This window comes from Leucoraja erinacea, unplaced genomic scaffold (genome assembly GCF_028641065.1).
Source record: "Leucoraja erinacea ecotype New England unplaced genomic scaffold, Leri_hhj_1 Leri_1101S, whole genome shotgun sequence".
Lineage (NCBI taxonomy): Eukaryota > Metazoa > Chordata > Chondrichthyes > Rajiformes > Rajidae > Leucoraja > Leucoraja erinaceus.
The window spans coordinates 25,564-50,157 of NW_026575343.1; the positions used below are offsets into that span (position 1 = coordinate 25,564).

Sequence of the window (24,594 nt, forward strand, 5' to 3'; positions counted from 1 at the left end):
GCTATTGTCTCTTCCGAGCTCGAGAGGGGAAAGGTTGAGATGATACTGAAGAACCGGGAGGATGTGGCCATAGCGGTGGAGAGCGGGATTTCAGTGGGGGGGGGGTCCATATACAGGTGGACCCATGGGTGTCCAGGGTGAGACCGGTTCTCCTGCGGAGTTGCCCCACATGTATTCCGGATGCGACACTCATTCCACACCTGTCTCAGATTGGGGAGGTGCGGTCTAAGTGCTTTAGGCTCATGCACCCTGGGGGGGACCCGGAGGAAAAATGGATTCTTAGTTTCAAAAGGAGGGTGTTCGTGAAGGTGGGGGAGGGGGAAGGTGATGAGGGGAGTTTCGAGGTGGAGTGTATATCCCACGCACATTGGGGACAATTTAGCTATTTTGTGGAGGCCGATTAATTTACAACTGTACCGCTGCGCCAGTGTGCAGCGCAGAATTATATAACGGTTTCCTCCGTCATAAATGCACCCAATATGTGATAGGAATGTCCTGTTTGCCAGCTTGTTCATCCTCTGTGTTCCCCTCCTGCAGGGTTTAGGAGCCGTTGCTGTGGACGGAGAGGGGAACGTGAGCGGCTATTAAGAGCGGCCGGTGAGCCCCCCATCTGCTTGGTGTGCGGGCCGGGCTTCAAGGGCTGTTCTTCCATGGAGGACCAAATGACGGGGCACAACAAGGAGAAGCGTTATGAGTGCGACGTATGTGGCAAGGCCTGGCAGAGCTCGAGCAAGCTGGACGCCCACCGGCGGGAGCACACGATAGAACGCCCCTTCAACTGCATAGAGTGCGGCAAGAGCTTCAAGAGGGCGGATGTGCTGAAGGCCCACCGGCGGGTGCACACGGGCGAGAAGCCCTATGGCTGCTCCACATGTGGCGAGAGCTTTACCCAGTTGTCGGGGCTGCGGGAGCACCAGCGGGTGCACAGCAGTGAGCGGCCCTTCACCTGCCCCGACTGCGGCAAAGGCTTCAAGTCGTCCAAGGAACTGAAGGTGCACAGGCGCGTGCACACCGGGGAACGTCCCTACACATGCAGCGACTGCGGCAAGGGCTTCACCCAGTCCAGCGGCCTGCTGGTGCACCAGCGCACCCACACTGGCGAGCGCCCCAACACCTGCGCCCAGTGCGGCAAGGGCTTCACCCACTCCAGCAACCTGCTGAGGCACCAGCGCACCCACACCGGCGAGCGTCCCTACACCTGCGCCCAGTGCGGCAAGGGCTTCACCCAGTCTAGTCACCTGCTGGTGCACCAGCGCACCCACACCGGTGAGCGCCCCTTCACCTGCGCCCAGTGCGGCAAGGGCTTCACCCGCTCTAGCCGCCTGCTGGAGCACCAGCGCACCCACACCGGCGAGCGTCCTTACACCTGCGCCCAGTGCGGCAAGAGCTTCACCCAGCTCCAGCAGCCTGCAGCAGCACCAGCGCACCCACACCGGCGAGCGCCCCTACACCTGCGCCCAGTGCGGCAAGGGCTTCACCCACTCCAGCAGCCTGCAGCAGCACCAGCGCACCCACACCGGCGAGCGCCCCTACACCTGCACCCAGTGCGGCAAGGGCTTCACCAACTCCACCCTGCTATCCCACCAGCGGGTGCACGCCGGCGACCGTCCCGTCCACAGCCCGGTGTGTGGAGAACACTTTGGCATGGCTTCGCCAGACCTGTCTCACCAGAACGTGCACACCGGTGGCCCGCCCTACGACTGCCCGTACTGTGGTGAGTCGTTTGACAGCTCGCGGGGGTTGCGGCAGCACCGACGGACCCACGTCGGCGAGCAGCTGCTCCCACTGTGACAAGAGAGGATGGGGACTGCGGGAGCAGCAGCGGATACACATCGGGGAGAGAGCCTTTGTGTGCGCTGATTGTGGCTGTGCCTATCCGCCTGTGCAGCACCGGCGTACCCACAGCGGTGAGCGTCCCCTTCCCCTGCCCGTCCTGTGGTAAGGGCTTCACCCGCCTTGACCACCTGCTGGAGCACCGGCGAGTCCACACCGGCCAGGGCACCTTCACCTGTCCGCTGTGTGGCAAGACCTTTGCCCGCTCCTCCAGTCTGCTGGCACACCGCCACGTGGATAGATAGGCGCTGTTTATGTAGACACAAAATGCTGTAAGGAATGGGTAACATTTTGGGTCGTTTCAGCAGTCACACATACCTTATATAACCATATAACCATATAACAATTACAGCACGGAAACAGGCCATCTCGACCCTTCTAGTCCGTGCCAAACACGTATTCTCCCCTAGTCCCATATACCTGCGCTCAGACCATAACCCTCCATTCCTTTCTCGTCCATATAACTATCCAATTTATTTTTAAATGATAAAAACGAACCTGCCTCCACCACCTTCACTGGAAGCTCATTCCACACAGCCACCACTCTCTGAGTAAAGCAGTTCCCCCTCATGTTACCCCTAAACTTCTGTCCCTTAATTCTCAAGTCATGTCCCCTTGTTTGCATCTTCCCTCCTCTCAGTGGGAAAAGCTTATCCACGTCAACTCTGTCTATCCCTCTCATCATTTTCAAAAAACCTCTATCAAATCCCCCCCTTAACCTTCTGCGCTCCAAAGAATAAAGCCCTAACTTGTTCAACCTTTCTCTGTAACTTAGTTGCTGAAACCCAGGCAACATTCTAGTAAATCTCCTCTGTACTCTCTCTATTTTGTTGACATCCTTCCTATAATTAGGCGACCAAAATTGTACCCCATACTCCAGAATTGACCTCACCATTGCCTTGTACAATTTTAACATTACATCCCAACTTCTATACTCAATGCTCTGATTTATAAAGGCCAGCACACCAAAAGCTTTCTTTACCACCCTATCTACATGAGATTCCACTTTCAGGGAACTGTGCACAGTTATTCCCAGATCCCTCTGTTCACCTGCATTCTTCAATTTCCTACCATTTACCATGTACGCCCTATTATGATTTTTCCTGCCAAGATGTAGCACCTCACACTTATCAGCATTAAACTCCATCTGCCATTTTTCAGTCCACTCTTCCAACTGGCATAAATCTCTCTGTAGACTTTGAAAATCTACTTCATTATCCACAACCCCTCCTATCTTAGTTTCATCTGCATACTTACTAATCCAATTTACCACACCATCATCCAGATCATTGATGTACATGCCAAACAACGTGGACCCAACACAGATCCCTGTGGCACCCCACTAGTCACTGGCCTCCAACCTGACAAACAACCATCCACCATTACTCTCTGGCATCTCCCATTCAGCCACTTTTGAATCCATCTTGGTACTCCACCATTAATACCCGACCATTGAACCTTCATAACCAACCTTCCATGAGGAACCTTGTCAAAGGCCTTACTGAAGTCCATATATACAACATCCACTGCTTCACCCTCATCAATTTCCCGAGTAACCTCTTCATAAAATTCGAGAAGATTAGTCAAACATGACCTTCCAGGCACAAATCCATGTTGACTGTTCCTAATCAGACCCTGTTTATCCAGATGCTTATATATATTACCTCTAAGTATCCTTTCCATTAATTTTCCCACCACTGACTTCTAACTAACAGGCCTATAATTGCTAGGTTTACTCTTGGACCCCTTTTTAAACAATGGAACAACATGCGCAGTACGCCAAACCTCGGGGACTATTCCCGTTTCTAATGACATTTGAAATATTTCTGTCATAGCCCCTGCTATTTCTATACTAACTTCCCTCAATGTCATAGGGAATATCCTGTCCGGACCTGGAGACTTATCCACTTTTATATTTCTCAAAAGTGTCAGTACTTCCTCTTCTTTGAATCTCATAATTGCCATATTGTGTTTGAAATGTGTATTGAACACGAAATGCATTTGTATATTGGTCTATCTATAATGTCTTTGAAATGTGTATTGAACATGAAAATCATTTGTATATTTGTCTATCTATATAATGTTTGAAATGTATATTGGACATGAAATGCATTTGTATATTTGTCTATCTATAATGTCTTTGAAATGTGTATTGAACATGAAAAGCATTTGTATATTTGTATATCTATATTGTGTTGGAAATGTGTATGGAACATGAAAAGCATTTGTATATTTGTTTATCTATATTGTGTTTGACAAATGTGTATTGAAAATAAAAAGCATTTGTTATTGTTATGAAGCGTTTGCAAATATGTTTCTCTTGGGTTAGATAATGGTTGCACCCGTTTGCAGGTAACTAAAACATTATATCTTTGAAATGTTCATGTAAATTGAAATGCATTTGTTGCAACGTTTTCAGGCGAGTAATGCACGAATAAAGCTTTATATTTGGACCAGAATTGTGTTTAAATTTAAAATTGGCGCTCTTTTTGTGATTTTGGCGGTTGCAAGATTACGTCGATGGCGTCATTTCCGGCGTTCGTGAACCCGGCGGCGATGGCGTCATTTCCGGTCGGAGGCGAGATGGCGGCGATGCCGTAATTTCCGGTGGGAGACAAGCTGGCGGCGATGACGTCATTTCCGGTCGGAGGCAAGATGGCGCTGCCTGCTGAAGACGGAGTGCACGTGGTATTGAATAATTCTATAGAACTGGTAAATGTTTGTGTGTTTGTTTCAGCAAAAGCTGCATTGTCTTTCAGCAAAAGCTGCATTGTGTTTCAGCAAAAGCTGCATTGTCTTTCAGCAAAAGCTGCATTGTGTTTCAGCAAAAGCTGCATTGTGTTTCAGCAAAAGCTGCATTGTGTTTCAGCAAAAGCTGCATTGTCTTTCAGCAAATGCTGCATTGTCTTTCAGCAAAAGCTGCATTGTGTTTCAGCATTGTCTTTCAGCCACAGACTACAACAGGATTTGAACATTCGTTCAAATATTCGGCTGCTTTCTCTATAGTAAGTTTGTGTTTGTTGGACGTTATTTAAAAGCAGCATTTTGTTTCAGCAAAAGACTCAACAGCAGGATTTGAATATTCGTTTTGCACAGTGTATTTTAGTGTTGTGTGTGTGAATGTGTGTGTGTGAATATATATATATATGTAATATATATATTGTGTGTGTGTGTGTGAATATATATGAATGTGTGTGTGAATATATATGTATGTGTGTGTATATGTGTGTGCTTGAATAGGGGGTTGCACGTAAGGTCACAAGGTCATAGACACATAGAAACATAGAAATTAGGTGCAGGAGTAGACCATTCGGCCCAACGAGCCTGCACCGCCATTCAATATGATCATGGCTGATCATCCAACTCGGTATCCCATACCTGCCTTCTCTCCATACCCTCTGATTCCCTTAGCCACAAGGGCCACATCTAACTCCCTCTTAAATATAGCCAATGAACTGGCCTCGACTACCCTCTGTGGCAGAGAGTTCCAGAGGTTCACCACTCTCTGTGTGAAAAAGGTTCTTCTCGTCTCGGTTTTAAATGGACTTCCCCCTTATCCTTAATCTGTGACCCCTTGTCCTGGACATAGGACTTGACGCACGGAGTACTTCCGGTGGCGCTGGTGCCAGCAGCCTCCACCTACAGCCCGGTATCTTTTTGCTTTTTTTTGTTTATTTAGTTATGTTAAAAGTGTGTTTTTTTGTGTTTTTATGTGGGGGAAGAGGGCACGGTGCGGGGGATACCGTACTTCAGCCGCTTCCTGGTGAGGACGCGACTATTATTCGAGTCGCGTCCTCCCCCACAGCGGCCTACCTACCTGGATTGGCGCGGCCTTTCGTGCCGGGATCGACCGGAGCTCCAGCAGCGGCGGGACAGCGCTGGAACATCGCGGGGCTGGCGATGCCTTACCGGGGGTCGCCGTCTGGAGCCCGGATTGCTGGACCTGCTGCACCAACATCATGGAGCTGCGGTTTGCAGAGCTCCCAACGCGGGCGGCGCTGACTAACAACGCGGGGTCCTGCGACTCTGCCCGGCTCGGCCTGTGGACTCAGGAGCTGCAGACTCCGGCAGCGGGAGGCGGCTGATCAGGAGGTCCGGGCCGCTGAGGAGGAGGATGCTCACCGTCGGGGTTCGGCGTCAGCGTTCCACCAGCCCGGCGTGAGGGCCTGAACATCGGGCCACCCGGGGCGGCGACTGCGGGTGCTCGGAAGGCCCCGACCACGGATGGACACGGAGGGGAGGCTGGCTGGACTATGGTGCCATCCTCACCTGGGTGCCATTTATGTTATGTTGTGTTGTGGACTTTCTGTGTTTGTGCTTTTGTTAAATTTTTAATTCAATTTCAATTTTATTTTTAATATGTTTTATTATTTATTTATTATTTATTTTTATTATTTTTCTTGTGATTTTTTTTAACGATACTGCCTGTACGGGAAATTCATTTCGTTGTCTCAAAGTGAGGCAACGACAATAAAATTTGAATACAAGAATACAAGAATACAAGGAGCCGCTCAATCCATCTGGAAGTCATCCATCACTTCCAGTATATGTTATTAATGCAAGAAAGGCGTACATTCCTATCTGTTCAAAACCGCCAAAATGTTGAATTAGTGCTCTGAAAAAAATTGTGGAAGTTGGGGTAAGTGTGAGAGACATTTACCCAACGTGAAATGAAATGTAGGTAAAGAAAAGCGAGAATTGAAGGGACAGCAACAGCTAAAGTGGTTGGTAAGCATTGGTTGTGCAGATATCTTAATTGAAAATATTGGAATTATCGTGTTTGCTCACTGCATTTCAACAACTAAGGCATTATTCGTGTTTTTTTCTTGATTCCTTTGGTATCTGAAAATTCTCAGAAGAGATAAATCAAGTAGTAAATTTTTCTTCAGATACGTTTTCATTTTGTACGTAAAAACCTACTTAAAAACCATGGGCGATTTAAAAAAATAAAATACAGCCAGATTTATTACTTCTGAAACTTTGTTGCCAAAGGAATCAAGAAAAAACACAAATAATGCATTTGTGTTGATGAAATGCAGTGAGCTGTACATCGCGTGTAATCCATTTGGTGTAGCGTGACCCGACTGCCGTGAAACCTCTCTATATTTGTGTGTGTGTGAATATATACATATATATATATATGTGTGTGTGTGTGTGTGTGTGTGTTTGTGTGAATATATATATGTGTGTGTGTGTGAATATATGTGTGAATATATGTATATGTCTGTGAATATGTATGTGTGAGTGAATATGTGTGTGTGTGAGTATGTGCGTGTCTGTATATGTATGTGTGTGTGTGAATATGTGTGTGAGTAATATGTGTGCATATGTGTGTGAGTGCATGTGAATATATTGTATGTGTGTGTGTGTGAATATGTGCGCGTGTGTATATGTGGGTGTGTGTGCATATGTGTGTGAGTGCATGTGAATATATATACATGTGTGTGTGTGTGTGAAATAATATTGTATTTCGTAGTTCAGAGCTTATTGATATGTTTAATGTCTGTCAGGGAGAAGCTGTTCCTCAATGGCTGTCAGGAAGAAGCTGTTCCTCAATGTAGATGTTACAGTTTTCAGTTTACAAAAGTCGGACGTGACTCCAGAAGTCGGGCACCAGTCAGTCCACAAGCTGTGAGAGTCAGTCCAAAGGCCATGAGTTAATCCCAAGGCAGCGAGTTAGTCCACAGGTCATGAGTAAATCGCTCACTACCCCCCTCCTCCACTGACATGCCCCACCTCAAGACGCAGCCCCCCGTCTGGCTATAGGATGCACCCCTTACTGTAGCCGTCCACATCCCCTGCATGAGGACACCCATCCCCTTCTCATCAGTTCACGCCAACCCCCGCCTGAAACTGCCCTTGGCTGCACGAAATTTACCACCCATAGGGCAGCGTCTTGAGGTGGAGGATGAGGCTGTGCATGTGTGCGTGATTGAGTCTGTGTGTGCGTGTGTGTGAGTGCGTGAGTCCGTGTATGTGTGTGTATGAGTCTATGGGTGTGTGGTCTTTGTGTGAATATGTGTGTCATTGAGTTTGTGTGTGCGTGAATGAGTCTGTGTGGTTGAGAATGTGTGTGTGTGTGTGTGTGTGTGTGAAATAATTTAGTATTTCGTAGTGCAGAGCTTATTTGTTAAGTTTAATAGCGTGATGGCTGTCAGGAAGAAGCTGTTCATCAATGTAGATGTTACAGTTTTCTGTTTACAAAAGTCGGTCGTGACTCCAGAAGTCAGGCATCAGTCAGTCCACAAGCCGTGAGAGTCAATCAGTCTAAAGGGCATGAGTTAATGCCAAGGCAGTGAGTGAGTCCACAGGCCATGAGTAAATCTCTCACTGCCCCCTCTCCTCCACTGTCATGCCCCACCTCTGCCTGGCAATATAACCATATAACCATATAACAATTACAGCACGGAAACAACCCATCTCGGCCCTACAAGTCCGTGCCGAACAACTTGTTTTCCCTTAGTCGCACCTGCCTGCACTCATACCATAACCCTCCATTCCCTTCTCATCCATATGCCTACCAATTTATTTTTTAATTATTCCAATGAACCTGCCTCCACCACTTCCACTGGAAGCTCATTCCACACTGCTACAACTCTCTGAGTAACGAAGTTCCCCCTCATATTACCCCTAAACTTCTGTCCCTTAATTCTGAAGTCATGTCCTCTTGTTTGAATCTTCCCTATTCTCTAAGGGAAAAGTTTGTCCACATCAACTCTGTCTATCCCTCTCATCATTTTAAAGACCTCTATCAAGTCCCCCCTTAACCTTCTGCGCTCCAGAGAATAAAGACCTAACTTATTCAACCTATCCTTGTAAATTAGATGTTGAAACACAATAGTCAATAGCCAATAGTCAATAGTCTATTTATTTGTCATTTGGACCCCTGGAGGTCCAAATGAAAATGCCGTTTCTGCAGCCATACATTACACACAAATAGAACCCCAGACAGACACACACCACATTACATTTTACATAAACATCCATCACATAGCTGTGATGGAAGGCCAAAAAAAACTTATCTCTCCACTGCACTCCCCCCCCCCCCCCCCCCCCCCCCCCCCCACCCCCCCCCCCCCCCCCCCCCCCCCACCCCCCCCCCGATGTCAGAGTCAAAGTCAAAGCCCCTGGCTGGCGATGGCGATTGTCCCGCGGCCATTAAAGCCACGCCGGGTGGTGCGAGGTCGCACACCGGGTCTTGGTGTTAGAGCCGCCGGCGTGCGCTCGCACAGTCCCGCGGCCGTTCCAAGCCGCGCGGGGCAGTGGTGCTAGGCCCCGCTCCAGGAGCTCTTCGACCCCGCAACTCGGGCGGGAGAAGTCGCCGTTGCGAGAGCCCCGAAAAGCGGTCTCCCTCCAGGGAGCCGCGGGCTCCCGATGCCGCCGTCCGCAGACCCGCAGCAGCAGCCTCCCAATCTCCGGAGGTCGGGCAGCAGCAGCAGCGGCAGCATCAGCGCTCCTCCACCGCTCCACCCGCTCCGGTCTCGGCCAGCTCCGCGACGGTGAGGTGAGTAGGCACCTGAGTCCCCAGCTTCTTCCTGTTGGAGGCCGCTCCTCGTTGCGGCCTCAACGACAACCGAGACCCGACGAGAAAAGGTCGGGTCTCCAGTGCAGGGAGAGATTTAAAAGTCCCCCCCCCCCCCCCCTCCCCCCACCCCACCCCCCCCCCCCCACACACACACACACACCCCAACATAAAATAACAAAAACTACATTAAAACACAGACATAACATAACAAAAACGCGGACAGGCTGCAGAGGCCGCTGCTGACCAGAGTCGCGCCACCTACCGGTTTAACACAGGCCTAACACAGGCAACATTCTAGTAAATCTCCTCTGTGCTCTCTCTATATTGTTGACATCCTTCCTATAATTGGGCGACCAAAATTGTACACCATACTCCAGATTTGGTCTCACCAATGCCTTGTTCAATTTTAACATTACATCCCAGCTTCTATACTCAATGCTCTGATTTATAAAGACTAGCATACCAAAAGCTTCCTTTACCACCCTATCTATATGAGATTCCACCTTCAAGGAACTATGCACGGTTATTCCCAGATCCCTCTGTTCAACTGTATTCTTCAATTCCCTACCATTTACCATGTACGTCCTATTTTGATTTGTCCTGCCAAGGTGTAGCACCTCACATTTATCAGCATTAAACTCCATCTGCCATCTTTTAGCCCATTTGTCCAAATGGCATAAATCACTCTGTAGACTTTGGAAATCCTCTTCATTATCCACAACTCCCTCTATCCTGGTATCATCTGCATACTTACTAATCCAATTTACCACACCTTCATCCAGATCATTGATGTACATGACAAACAACAAAGGACCCAACACAGATCCCTGAGGCACCCCACTAGTCACCTGCCTCCAACCCGATAAACAGCCATCCACCATTACCCTCTGGCTTCTCCCATTCAGCCACTGTTGAATCCATCTTGCTACTCCTGCATTTATACCCAACAGTTGAACCTTCTTAACCAACCTTCCATGAGGTACCTTGTCAAAGGCCTTACTAAAGTCCATATAGACAACATCCACTGCTTTACCCTCGTCAATTTCCCTAGTAACCTCTTCAAAAAATTCAAGAAGATTAGTCAAACATGACCTTCCAGGCACAAATCCATGTTGACTGTTCCTAATCAGACCCTGTTTATCCAGATGCTTATATATATTATCTCTAAGTATCTTTTCCATTAATTTGCCCACCACTGAAGTCAAACTAACAGGTCTATAATTGCTAGGTTTACTCTTAGCACCCTTTTTAAACAATGGAACAACATGCGCAGTACGCCAATCCTCGGGGACTATTCCCGTTTCTAATGACATTTGAAATATTTCTGTCATAGCCCCGGCTATTTCTACACTAACTTCCCTCAATGTCCTAGGGAATATCCCGTCAGGATTTGGAGACTTATCCACTTTTATATTTTTCAAAATTGTCAGTACTTCTTTTACTTTGAACCTCATAGTATCCATAGCTACTCTACTAGTTTCCCTTACCTCACATACTTCAATATCCTTCTCCTTGGTAAATACAGAAGAAAGAAAATGTTCAATATCCCCCCATCTCTTTTGGCTCTACAGATAGCTGTCCACTCTGTCTCTCCAATGGGCCAATTTGATCCCTCGTTATCCTTTTGGTATTAATATAGCTGTAGAAACCCTTTGGATTTACTTTCACCTTACTTCCCAAAGCAATCTCATATCTTCTTTTAGCTTTTCTAATTCCTTTCTTAAGATTCTTTTTACATTCCTTATACTCCTCAAGCACCTCATTTACTTCATGCTGCCTATAATTATTGTAGATCTCCCTCTTTTTCCGAACAATATGTCCAATTTCCCTTGAAAACCAGGGCTCTTTCCAATTTTTACTGTTTCGTTTCAACCGAACAGGAACATAAAGATTCTGTACGCTTAAAAATGTCCCCTTTAAATGTCCTCCATTTCTCTTCTACATCTTTCCCATAAAACAAAATGTCCCAGTTCACTCCTTTTAAATCATCTCGCACCTCATCAAAGTTAGCCTTTCTCCAATCAAAAATCTCAACCCTAGGTCCAGTTCTGACCCTCTCCATAATTATATTGAAACTAATGGTATTGTGATCACTGGACCCGAATGCTTCCCTGACAAGCAATGCAACACCTCCACCTCTTGCCCCTCCAATTCTATCACACCTGAAACAACGAAATCCTGGAATATTTAGTTTCCAATCACAGCCCTCCTGCAACCATGTTTCACTGATCGCCACAACATCATACTTCCAGGTATCTATCCAGACTCTAAGCTCATCCACCTTTCTTACAATGCTCCTAGCATTAAAATATGCACATTTAAGAAACCCACCTCCTCTTATTCTCTGTTTATTTTCTTTTTCTTCTTTCTCCCCTAGATTTTGGGTCCGAGTGCTTCCCTTCTCTGCCTCCTGCCTCACACTCTGTCTACTAGCTTTCTCTATTTGAGTCCCTCCCCCAACCATTCTAGTTTAAAGTCTCCCCAGTAGCATTTGTAAATCTCCCCGCCAGGATATTGGTCCCCCTCGAGTTCAAGTGCAACCCGTCCTTTCTGTACAGGTCACACCTTCCCCAAAAGAAGTCCCAATGATCCAGAAACTTGAATCCCTGCCCTCTGCACCAGTCCCTCAGGCACGCATTTATCCTCCACCTCGCTCCATTCCTACTCTCACTGTCGCGTGGCACAGGCAGTAATCCTGAGATTGTTACCTTTTTGGTCCTTTTCCTTAACTCTCCTCCCAACTCCCTAAATCCTCCCTTCAGGACCTCTTCTCTTTTTTTACCTATGTCATTGGTACCTATATGTACCACGACCTCAGGCTCCTCTCCCTCTGATTTCAGGATATCTTGGACGCGTTGAGACACATCCGAGACCCTGGCACCAGGGAGACAGACCACCATCCGGGTCTCCCGACTGCGTCCACAGAATCGCATATCCGACCCCCTAACTATAGAGTCCCCAATCATTATTGCCCTCCTCTTTTTTCCCCTCCTTCCCCCTACCTTTCCCCCACGGCAGGCTGTCCCCCCCAACCGTACTCAAACAGGAGTACCTGTACTTATTTTCAAGGTGTACAGACACTGGGGTACTCACTCGTTCCTGCCTCTGCCCCTTGCCCTTCCTAAGCGTGACCCACATGTCTGTCTCCCGTGGTTTTGGAGTGACCACCTCCCTATAACTCCTCTCTATGACCTCCTCACTCTCCCTGACCAGACAGAGGTCATCAAGCTGCTGCTCCAGGTTCCTAATTTGAGGAGGGACATTCTTGATATTGAGGGAGCCCAGTGTAGGTTCACCAGGTTAATTCCCGGGATGGCGGGACTGTCATATGCTGAGAGAATGGAGCGGCTGGGCTTGTACACTCTGTGGAGTTTAGAAGGATGAGAGGCGATCTTATTTAAATATATAAGATTGTTAAGGGTTTGGACACGCTAGAGGCAGGAGACATGTTCCCGATGTTGGGGGAGTCCAGAACCAGGGGCCACAGTTTAAGAATAAGGCGTCAGCCATTTAGAACGGAGATGAGGAGAAACGTTTCCACCCAGAGAGTTGTGAATCTGTGGCCATTTAGGACTGAGATGAGGAGAAACTTTTCCACCCAGAGAGTTGTGAATCTGTGGCCATTTAGGACTGAGATGAGGAGAAACTTTTCCACCCAGAGAGTTGTGAATCTGTGGCCATTTAGGACTGAGATGAGGAGAAACGTTTCCACCCAGAGAGTTGTGAATCTGTGGCCATTTAGGACTGAGATGAGGAGAAACGTTTCCACCCAGAGAGTTGTGAGTGTGGGATTTTTTACCTCAGATGGCAGTGGTGGCCGGTTCTCTGGATGTTTTCTTTCAAGAGAGAGCTAGATAGGGCTCTTAAAGATAGCGGAGTCAGGGGATATGGGGAGAAGAGAGGAACTGGGTACTGATTGGCCATGATCACATTGAATGGCGGTGCTGGCTCGAAGGGCCGAATGGCCTCCTCCTGCACCTGTTGTCTATTGTCCAGGGAAGGTGATTTGTTAGACAAAAATGCTGGAGAAACGCAGCGTGTGAGGCAGCATCTATGGAGTGAAGGAAATGGTTCTTGAGTCTGAAGAAGGGTCTCGACCCGAATCGTCACCTATTCCTTCGCTATGTAGATGCTGCCTCACCTGCTGAGTTACTCCAGCATTTTGTGTCTACCTTCCATTTTCCAGCATCTGCAGTTGTCTCGTTTATTCCATTCCATTGCGGCTCTTACAAAGAACGAGTCCTTATAAATATCTGTCCTGGACAATGGCGTTTCTATTTGCAGATCATTTCTCTTTCCTGTCCTATGTGTTGAGTACGTTATGTATCTATCTGCAGTTAGGCCCACGGTTGGCAGGAATGGGTCTATGTTCACCCAAATCCTCTGAGAGAGAGAGAGAGAGGGACAGAGGGAGAGAGAGAGAGAGAGATACAGAGAGAGAGAGAGAGAGAGAGAGGGAGAGAGAGAGAGAGAGGAGAGAGAGAGAGAGAGAGAGATAGAGAGACAGATATAGACACAGAGAGAGAGAGGGACAGAGAAGGAGAAAGAGAGAGAGAGAGATAGAGAGAGACACACTGTAAAGGAAACCAGAGAGAGAGAGAGAGAGAAACTGGTGTGACTTCAGTGTGGGGAGAGAGAGAGAGAGAGAGACGGACAGAGAGACAGACAGACAGAAAGAGAGAGAAAGAGACAGAGAGGGACACAGATACACAGAGAGAGAGAGAGAGAGACAGAGAGGAAACACAGATACTTCAGAGAGAGAGAGAGAGAGAGATACAGTGCGGAAACAACACTAGTCCCACCCCCACCAACATGCCCCATCTACACTAGTCCCACCCCGACCAACATGCCCCATCTACACTAGTCCACACCCCGACCAACATGCCCCATCTACACTAGTCCCCCCCCCCAACATGCATCTACACTAGTCCCCACCCCCCCATCTACACTAGTCCCACCCCCCCGACAACATGCCCCATCTACACTAGTCCCCCCCCCACCAACATGCCCCATCTACACTAGTCCCACCCCGACCAACATGCCCCTTCTACACTAGTCCCCACCCCCACCAACATGCCCCATCTACACTAGTCCCACCCCGACCAACATGCCCCCCATCTACACACCACCCCCCACATGCCCCCCATACACTAGTCCCACCCCGACCAACATGCCCCATCTACACTAGTCCCACCCCCGACCAACATGCCCCCCACCCCGACCAACATGCCCCATCTACACTAGTCCCACCCCGACCAACATGCCCCATCTACACTAGTCCCACCCCGACCAACATGCCCCATCTACACTAGTCCCCCCCCCCCCCAACATGCCCCATCTACACTAGTCCCACCCCCCCCCACATGCCCCATCTACACTACTCCCCCTCCGTCCAACATCCCCCATCTACACTAGTCCCACCCCGACCAACATGCCCCATCTACACTAGTCCCACCCCCCCCAACATGCCCCATCTACACTAGTACCCACCCCGACCCAACATGCCCCATCTTCACTAGTCCCACCCGACCATCATGCCACATCTACACTATGCCCACCCGACCAACATGCCCCATCTACACTAGTCCACCCCCACCAACATGCCCCATCTACACTAGTCCCCCCCCGACCAACATGCCCCATCTACACTTGTCCCACCCCGACCAACATGCCCCATCTACACTAGCCCACCCCCGACCAACATGCCCCATCTACACTAGTCCCACCCCGACCAACATGCCCCATCTACACTAGTCCCACCCCCACCAACATGCCCCCATCTACACCAGTCCCACCCCCACCCCCATCTACATGCCCCATCTACACTAGTCCCACCCCGACCAACATGCCCCATCTACACCAGTCCCACCCCGACCCACATGCCCCATCTACACTAGTCCATGCCCCACCCCCCCCAGTCCCACACTGCCCCACCCCCACCACCCCCCACCCCCCCCAACAAACATGCCCCATCTACACCGTCCCACCCCGACCAACATGCCCCATCTACACTAGTCCCACCCCGACCACCATGCCCCATCTACACTAGTCCCACCCCGACCAACATGCCCCATCTACACTACTCCCACCCCGACCAACATGCCCCATCTACACTAGTCCCACCCCGACCAACATGCCCCATCTACACTAGTCCCACCCCGACCAACATGCCCCATCTACACTAGTCCCACCCCGACCAACATGCCCCATCTACACTAGTCCCACCCCGACCAACATGCCCCATCTACACCCCGACCAACTAGTCCCACCCCGACCAACATGCCCCATCTACACTAGTCACCCCGACCAACATGCCCCATCTACACTAGTCCCCCCCCCCCCACCAACATGCCCCATCTACACTAGTCCCACCCCGACCAACATGCCCCACTACACCAATCCCACCCCCCCACCAAAATACCCCACCTTCACTATTCCCACCCCCCCCCAAACAACCCCATCTACACCACCCCCCCCCCCAACATGCCCCATCTACACAGTCCCCCCCCCCCCAACATGCCCCCGACTAACATTCCCCATCTACTAGTCCCACCCCGACCACCAGGCCCCATCTACACTAGTCCCACCCCGACCAACATGCCACATCTACACTAGCCCCACCACTAGTCCACACTAATGCCCCATCTACACTAGTCCCACCCCCACCAACATGCCCCATCTAAACTACTTCCACCCCAACCAACATCCCCCATCTACACTAGTCCCACCCCCACCAACATGCCCCATCTACACTAGTCCCACCCCCACCAACCTACCCCCTCTACACTAGTCCCACCCCGACCAACATGCCCCATCTACACTAGTCCCCCCCCCCCACCCCCCCCACCCTACCCCCCCCCCCCCCACATGCCCCATCCACCTCCCCCAATGCCCCAACCCGCACAACATGCCCCATCTACACCAGTCCCACCCCCACCCACATGCCCCATCTACACCAGTCCCACCCTGACCAACATGCCCCATCTACACTAGTCCCACCCCGACCAACATGCCCCACCTACACTAGCCCCACCCCGACCAACACACGCCCCATCTACACTAGTCCCACCCCCCCCAACATGCCCCATCTACACTACCCCCACCCCCACCAACATGCCCCATCTACACCAATCTCACCTCGACCAACATGCCCCATTTACACGAGGCCCAACCCGACCAACATACCCCCACCCACACACCCCACCCCACACCACCCCCCCCCCCACCAACATGCCCCACCTACACTAGTCCCCCCCCCCAACCAACATGCCCCATCTACACTAGCCCCACCCCCACCAACATGCCCCATCTACACTACTCCCACCCCGACCAACATGCCCCATCTACACTAGTCCCACCCCCACCACACGCCCCAATCCCACCCCCCCCAAACATGTCCCATTTACACTAATCCCACCCCGACCAACATGCCCCATCTACACTAGTCCCACCCCGACCAACATTCCCCATCTACACTAGTCCCAACCCCACCAACCTCCCCCTTTACCCCAGGCCCCACCCACCCACATGCCCCATCTACACTAGTCCCACCCCCACCCACATGCCCCATCCCCACACACCCCACCCCCCCCAACCACATGCCCCCACTACCCCCCACCCCCCACCCAACATCCCCATCTCCACCCCACCCCCCCACCCCACCATGCCCCAACATACACTATCCCACCCACCCCACCACATAGCCCCACACACACACCCACATCCCACCCCCACCACCCACAGTCCCAACAACCACCACTACTACATCTACCCCCCCCCACCCCCATCATGCCCCATCTACACTAGTCCCCCCCCGACCAACCTGCCCCATCTACAACTTGTGCCACCCCTACCAACATGCCCCATCTACACTAGTCTCACCCCCGACCCACATGCCCCATCCACACTAGTCCCACCCCGACCAACACACCCTTTACACTAGTCTCACCCTGAACAACATGCCCCATCTCCACTACGCCCCCCCCAACCACCATGCCCCATCTACACTAGTCCCACCCCCACCAACATGCCCCATCTACACTAGTCCCACCCCGACCAACATGCCCCATCTACACTAGTCCCACCCCGACCAACATGCCCCATCTACACCAGTCCCACCCCCCCCAACATGCCCCATCTACACCAATCCCACCTCGACCAACATGCCCCATTTACACGAGGCCCAACCCGACTAACATGCCCCATCTACACTAGTCCCACCCCGACCAACATGACCCATCTACACGAGTCCCACCCCGCTCAACATGCCCCATCTACACTAGTGCCACCCCGATCAACATGCCCCATCTACACTAGTCCCCCCGACCACACATGCCCATCTACACTAGTCCCACCCCGACCAACATGCCCCATCTGCACTAGTCCTATTCCCAACCCGAACAACATGCCCCATCTACACTTGTCCCACCCCGAACAACATCCCCCATCTGCACTACTCCCACCCCCAACCACATGCCCAACACCACCTAGTCCCACCCCCCCCCACATGCCCCATCCCACACACACCCACCCCGACCAACATGCCCCCATCCACTACCACCACCCCCCACCACATGCCCATCCCACCCACCCCCTCCCCCCCCCAACATGCCCCACCCCCCACTACCCCCACCCCCACCCCACCACACCACCCATCCCACCCCACACCACCACCCCCCCCGACCAACATGCCCCCATCTACACCAGTCCCACCCCGATCAACATGCCCCATCTACACCAGTCTCACCCGACCAACATGCCCCATCTACACTAGTCCCACCCAGACCAACATGCCCCATCTACACTAGTCCCACCCCGACCAACAAGCGCTATCTACACTAATTCCACCACGACCAACATGACCCATCTCCACTATTCCCCACCCCCAACATGCCCCATCCCCACTAGTCCCACCCCCCCACATGCACCCATGCCCCTACACACTAGTCCCACCCCCCCAAACATGCCCCATGCCCCATCTACACTAGTCCCACCCCCACCAACATGCCCCATCTACCCTAGTCCCACCCCCCACCAACATGCCCCATCTACACCAGTCCCACCCCCACCAACATGCCCCATCTACACTACTTCCCACCCGACCAACATGCCCCATCTACACTAGTCCCACCCCGACCAACACCACACCCCATCTACACTAGTCCCACCCCACCACACATGCCCCATCTACACACCCCACCCCCCGACCAACATGCCCCATCTACACTAGTCCCACCCCCCACCCCCAACATGCCCCATCTACACTAGTCCCACCCCGACCAACATGCCCCATCTACACTAGTGCCACCCCGACCAACACGCCCATCTGCACTAGTCCCACCACGTCCAACATGCCACATCTACACTAGTCCCACCCCGACCAACATGCCCATGCATCACACTAGTCCCACCCCCCCCCCAACATGCCCCATCTACAATAGTCCCACCCCCACCACCATGCCCCCCACCACCACATGCCCATCTACACTAGTCCCCCCCCCCGACCAACATGCCCCATCTACACTAGTCCCACCCCGCCCAACATGCCCCATCTACACTAATCCCACCCCGCCCACCATGCCCCATCTTCACTAGTCCCTCCCCCCCAACATGCCCCATCTACACTCCACCCCCAACATGCCCCCACACACCCACCCCCCACTACACACCATCACACTACACCCACCCCACCCAACATGCCCCATCTACACAGTCCCACCCCCCACCAACACATGCCCATCTACACCCCCCCCACCCCGACCAACATGCCCCATCTACACTAGGCTAACCCTGACCAACCATGCCCCATCTACACTAGTCCCACCCCCCATGCCCACTACATGCCCCCCCGACCATCTACACCAGTCCCACCCCCACCAACATGCCCCCTCTACCCAGCTCCCACCCCGACCACTATCTACACCACCCCCCGACCAACATGCCCCATCTACACCAGTCCCACCCCCCCCAACCATGCCCCCATCTACACCACTAGTCCCCCCCCCCACCACATGCCCCCCCCATCTACACTAGTCCCCCACCCCGACCAACATGCCCCATCTACACTAGTACCCCCCCCCCCCAACATGCCCCATCTACACTAGTCCCACCCCCCACATGCCCCATCACACAGTCCCACACCCCCCCCATGCCCACATCACCACACAGTCCCCCCCCCACCAACATGCCCCATCCCCAGTCCCACCCCCACCACATGCCCCCATCTACACTAGTCCCACCCCCCACATGACCACCACACACCCCCATCTACACCCATCCCCCCCCCCATGACCCATGCCCCATCTACACACCCCACCCCCACCAACACACCCCATCCCATACACTACACCCACCCCCCCCAACATGCCCACTACCCACAGTCACCACCCCACCCACACCATCCAATCTACACTAGTCCCACACCACCCCAACCCCACCCACCACCCACCCCACCCCACCACACACCCATCCCACTACACTACCCTAGTCCCACCCCCACCAACATCGCCCCCTCTACCCTTGTCCCCCTCCCACCACACATGCCCCTAATCTACACTAGTCCCACCCCAACCAACATGCCCCATCTACACTAGTCCCACCCCGACCAACATGCCCCATCTACACTAGTCCCCCCCCCACCACATGCCCCATCTACACCCCCCACCCCCCAACATGCCCCCATCTACACAGTCCCCCCCCCCACCCACACCCCACCACACACAACCCACCCCACCCCACCATGCCCCCCCCACCCCAGTCCCCACCCCCACATGCATGCCCACATACACTACCCACCCCCCACCACATGCCCATCCCACTACACCCCCCCACCCACCAACACACCCATCTACACTAGTCCCCCCCCCTACCAACATGCCCCACTAGTACACCCCCGTCACACATGCCCCCCCCACCCCACCACCACCCCCATGCCCATCTACACACAGTCCCACACCCCATCCCACCATGCCCCATCTACACACCCACACCCACCCCCACCACCATGCCCCCACCCCGACACACACCACCCCGACCAACATGCCCCCAACACAGTCCCACCCCCCCCCGTCCCACACACACCCCACCCACCCCCAACCCAACATGCCCCATCTACACACCCACCCCCCCACCCCGACAACATGCCCCATCTACACTAGTCCCACCCCGACCACCATGCCCCATCTACACTAGTCCCACCCCCACCAACATTCCCCATTTTCGCTAATCCCCACCAACATGCCCCATCTACACTAAGTCCCACCCCGACCCAACATGCCCCATCTACACTAGTCCCACCCCGACCCACATGCCCCATCTACACTAGTCCCCCCCCCACCCACATGCCCCATCTACACTAGCTCCCCCCCCCACCCACCCCCCCCACCCACCCACCCCCACCCCCCCCCACACACCCCCCCCCCACCCACCCCCCACCCCCCCCACCCCCCACCAACATGCCCCATCCCCACACTAGTCCCACCCCCCGACCACATATGCCCCACCCCACTACCCCCCCCCCCCACCCACCCATGCCCCATCTACACTAGTCCCACCCCCCACCATGCCCCCATCAGTCCCCAGTCCACCCCCACACCCATGCCCCATCTCCCACACTAGTCCACACCCGAACATGCCCATCTACACTAGTCCCCCCCCCGACCCCACAACACACCCATCTACACTAGTCCCACCCCGACCAACATGCCCCATCTACACTAGTCCCACCCCGGCTCAACATGCCCCATCTACACAGTACGCCCCCCCGACCAACATTGCCCCATCTACACTAGTCCCACCCCGACCAACATGCCCCATCTACACTAGTCCCACCCCGACCAACATGCCCCATCTACACTAGTCCCACCCCGACCAACATGCCCCATCTACCCTAGTCCCACCCCCACCCACACGCCCCAACCACACAATACACCCCCCCCCACCACCCCAAACCCCCCCACCACACACCCCCCCCCCCACCATGCCCCATCTACCCTAGTCCCACCCCCCCCAACATGCCTCACCTACTCTCGTCCCACCCCCCCCAACATGCCCCATCTACACTAGTCCCACCCCCCCCAACATGCCCCCTCCCACCCTTGTCCCCCCCCCCCCCAACTTGCCCCTCTACCCCCTACCCCCCCCCCCCCACACTACCCCCCTCACCCATCCCCCCACCCTCCCCCACATCCCCCCCCCACCACCACCCACCCCCCCCCCCACCCCCCACCACACCCATCTACACCCCCCCCCCCCACAACACATGCCCCCATCTACACTAGTCCCACCCCCCGACCAACATGCCCCATCTACACTAGTCCCACCCCCCCCCACATGCCCCATCTACACTACTCCCCCCCCACCCCCCCCAACCATGCCCCATCACACTACACCCACACCCCCCCCAACATGCCCCACCCCACTACATCCCCCCCCCCCCCACCACATGCCCCACACACACTAGTCCCCCCCCACCAACATGCCCCATCCCACACCCCCCCCCCCACCATGCCCCATACACTAGTCCCACCCCCCCAACACATGCACACCCCCCACACCCCACCCCCACCCACCCACCCCACACCACCCCACCCCCCCCCATGCCCCCCCCACCCACACTCCCACCCCCACCAACATGCCCCATCTACACTAGTCCCCCACCCCCCACCAACATGCCCCATCCACACACACCCCCACCCCCACCCCAACCCACCCCCCCACCCCATGCACCAGTCCCCCCCCCCCCACACCAACCCCCCCACACACTACATCTCCCACCCCCCCCAGTCCCAACATGCCCCATCATACACACACACACTAGTCCCCCCCGACCAACATGCCCCATCTACACTAGTCCCACCCCGACCAACATGCCCCCATCTTCACTAGTCCCCCCCCCAATATGCCCCACCACTCCCCCCTCCCCCCAAAATTCCCCCCCCCTAGCCCACCCGACCAACAACCCCCCCCCTTCCAAACCCCCCCCCCCCCCCCCCCCACCCCCACCCCCCTGCCCCGCCCCCCCCACCCCCCCCCTGCCCCCCACGCCCCGCCCCCCCCAGCCCCCCCCCGACCTCCCTGCCCCGCCTACACTAGCCCCACCCCGTCCACCATGCCCCATCTACACTAGTCCCACCCCGTCCAACATGCCCCGTCTACACTAGTCCCACCCCGACCAACATGCCCCATCTACACTAGTCCCACCCCACCAACATGCCCCATCTACCCCCAGTCCCCCCCCCCCACCCACATGCCCCCACATACACTAGTCCCCCCCCCCCATCCACCCCCCCCACCTACACCAGTCCCATGCCCCATCACAGCCCCACCCGACCCATGCCCCCCCCCATCACTACACCCCCCCCCCCACACATGCCCCATCCATATGCTACACCTACACCCCCACCCCCCCCAACCAACATGCCCCATCTACACTAGTCCCACCCCGACCAACATGCCCCATCTACACTAGTCCCACCCCCGACCAACACGCCCCATCTACACCAGTCCCACCCCGACCAACATGCCCCATCTACACCAGTCCCCCCCCCACCCACATGCCCCACTACACCAGTCCCACCCCACCCAACATGCCCCACCCAGACCAACATGCCCCCTCTACACTACTCCCCACCCCCCCCAACATGCCAACATGCCCCCACTACACTAGTCTCACCCCCCCCCAACATGCCCCATCTACACAGTCCCACCCCGACCAACATGCCCCATCTACACCAGTCCCACCCCCACCAACATGCCCCATCTACACTAGTCCCACCCAGACCAACATGCCCCATCTACACTAGTCCCACCCCGACCAACATGCCCCATCTACACTAGTCCCACCCCGACCAACATGCCCCATCTACACTAGTCCCACCCCCACCAACATGCCCCACCTACACTAGTCCCACCCCCCCCACCAACATGCCCCATCTACACTAGTCCCACCCCGACCAACATGCCCCATCTACACCCCACCCGCCCCATCCCACCCCCCCCCCCCCGACCAACATGCCCCATCTACACCCCTCCCCCCCGGCCCGCCATGCTCCAACTACACCAGCCCCACGCCGACCGACATGCCCCATCTACACTAGTCCCACCAGGACCGACGTGCCCCATCTACACCAGTCCCCACCCCGACCACACATGCCCCATCCACCACCCCACCCCACCCCAACATGCCCCCCACACCCCCCACCCCCCCCACCACCAACCCACCAACATGCCCATCTACACTAGTCCCACCCCCGCCCACATGCCCCATCTACACTAGTCCCCCCCCCCCCCACATGCCCCATCTACACTAGTCCCCACCCACCACACATGCCCACATACACACTAGTCCCCCCACCCCACCCCACATGCCCCACCTACACACTAGTCCCCCCCCACCACATGCCCCATCTACACTAGTCCCCCCCCCCCCCAACATGCCCCATCTACCCTATTCCCCCCCCGCCCAACATGCCCCATCTACACTAGTCCCACCCCCCAACATGCCCCATCTACACTAGTCCCACCCCGACCCCACATGCCCCATCTACACATCCCCCCCCCATGCCCCATCCCACCCCCCCCCCATGCCCCATCTACACTAGTCCCCCCCCCAACATGCCCCCCCCCACACTACCCACCCCCCCCCACCCCATCCCACCACTCACACCACCCCCATGCCCCCTACCACCCCCACATCCACACACCCCCCCCCCCCAACATGCCCCACTACCACTAGTCCCACCCCCACCCCACCCACCCCATCTACACCACTCCCACCCCCCACACATGCCCCATCTACCCACATAGTACCCCCCCCCACCACCACCACCCCATCCCCACTAGTCCCACCCCCCCCACCCCCCCATCATGCCACCCCTCCCACCCCCCACCCCATGCCCCCCATCCACACTAGTCTACACCCCCCACCACAACCCCCACCCATCTACTAGTCCCACCCCCCCCAACCCAATGCCCCCCACTACACTAGTCCCCACCCCGACCAACATGCCCCATCTACACTAGTCCCACCCCGACCAACATGCCCCATCTATACTAGTCCCACCCGCCCCCAACATAGCCCCTCCTCACTAGTCACCCCCCACCCAACAAGCCCCCCCCCCCACTACACCAGTCCCACCCCCACCAACACACCCCCCCTACACTACACCCACCCCCCCCAACATGCCCCACCACACTAGTCCCACCCCACCCCCCACATGCCCCAACTACACTAGTCC

The 24,594-nt window shown here is 54.5% G+C and overlaps 1 protein-coding gene across 1 annotated transcript; it reads left to right on the plus strand.

The window, feature by feature from the left end:
- Positions 1 to 537: 537 nt before the first annotated feature.
- On the plus strand, positions 538 to 4,128 carry LOC129715299 (zinc finger protein 239-like). The gene has a single exon (XM_055665158.1). It carries the CDS (start codon positions 651 to 653, stop codon positions 1,716 to 1,718), a length of 1,068 nt encoding a protein of 355 aa, XP_055521133.1. The 5' UTR covers positions 538 to 650; the 3' UTR covers positions 1,719 to 4,128.
- The last annotated feature ends 20,466 nt before the right edge of the window (positions 4,129 to 24,594 follow it).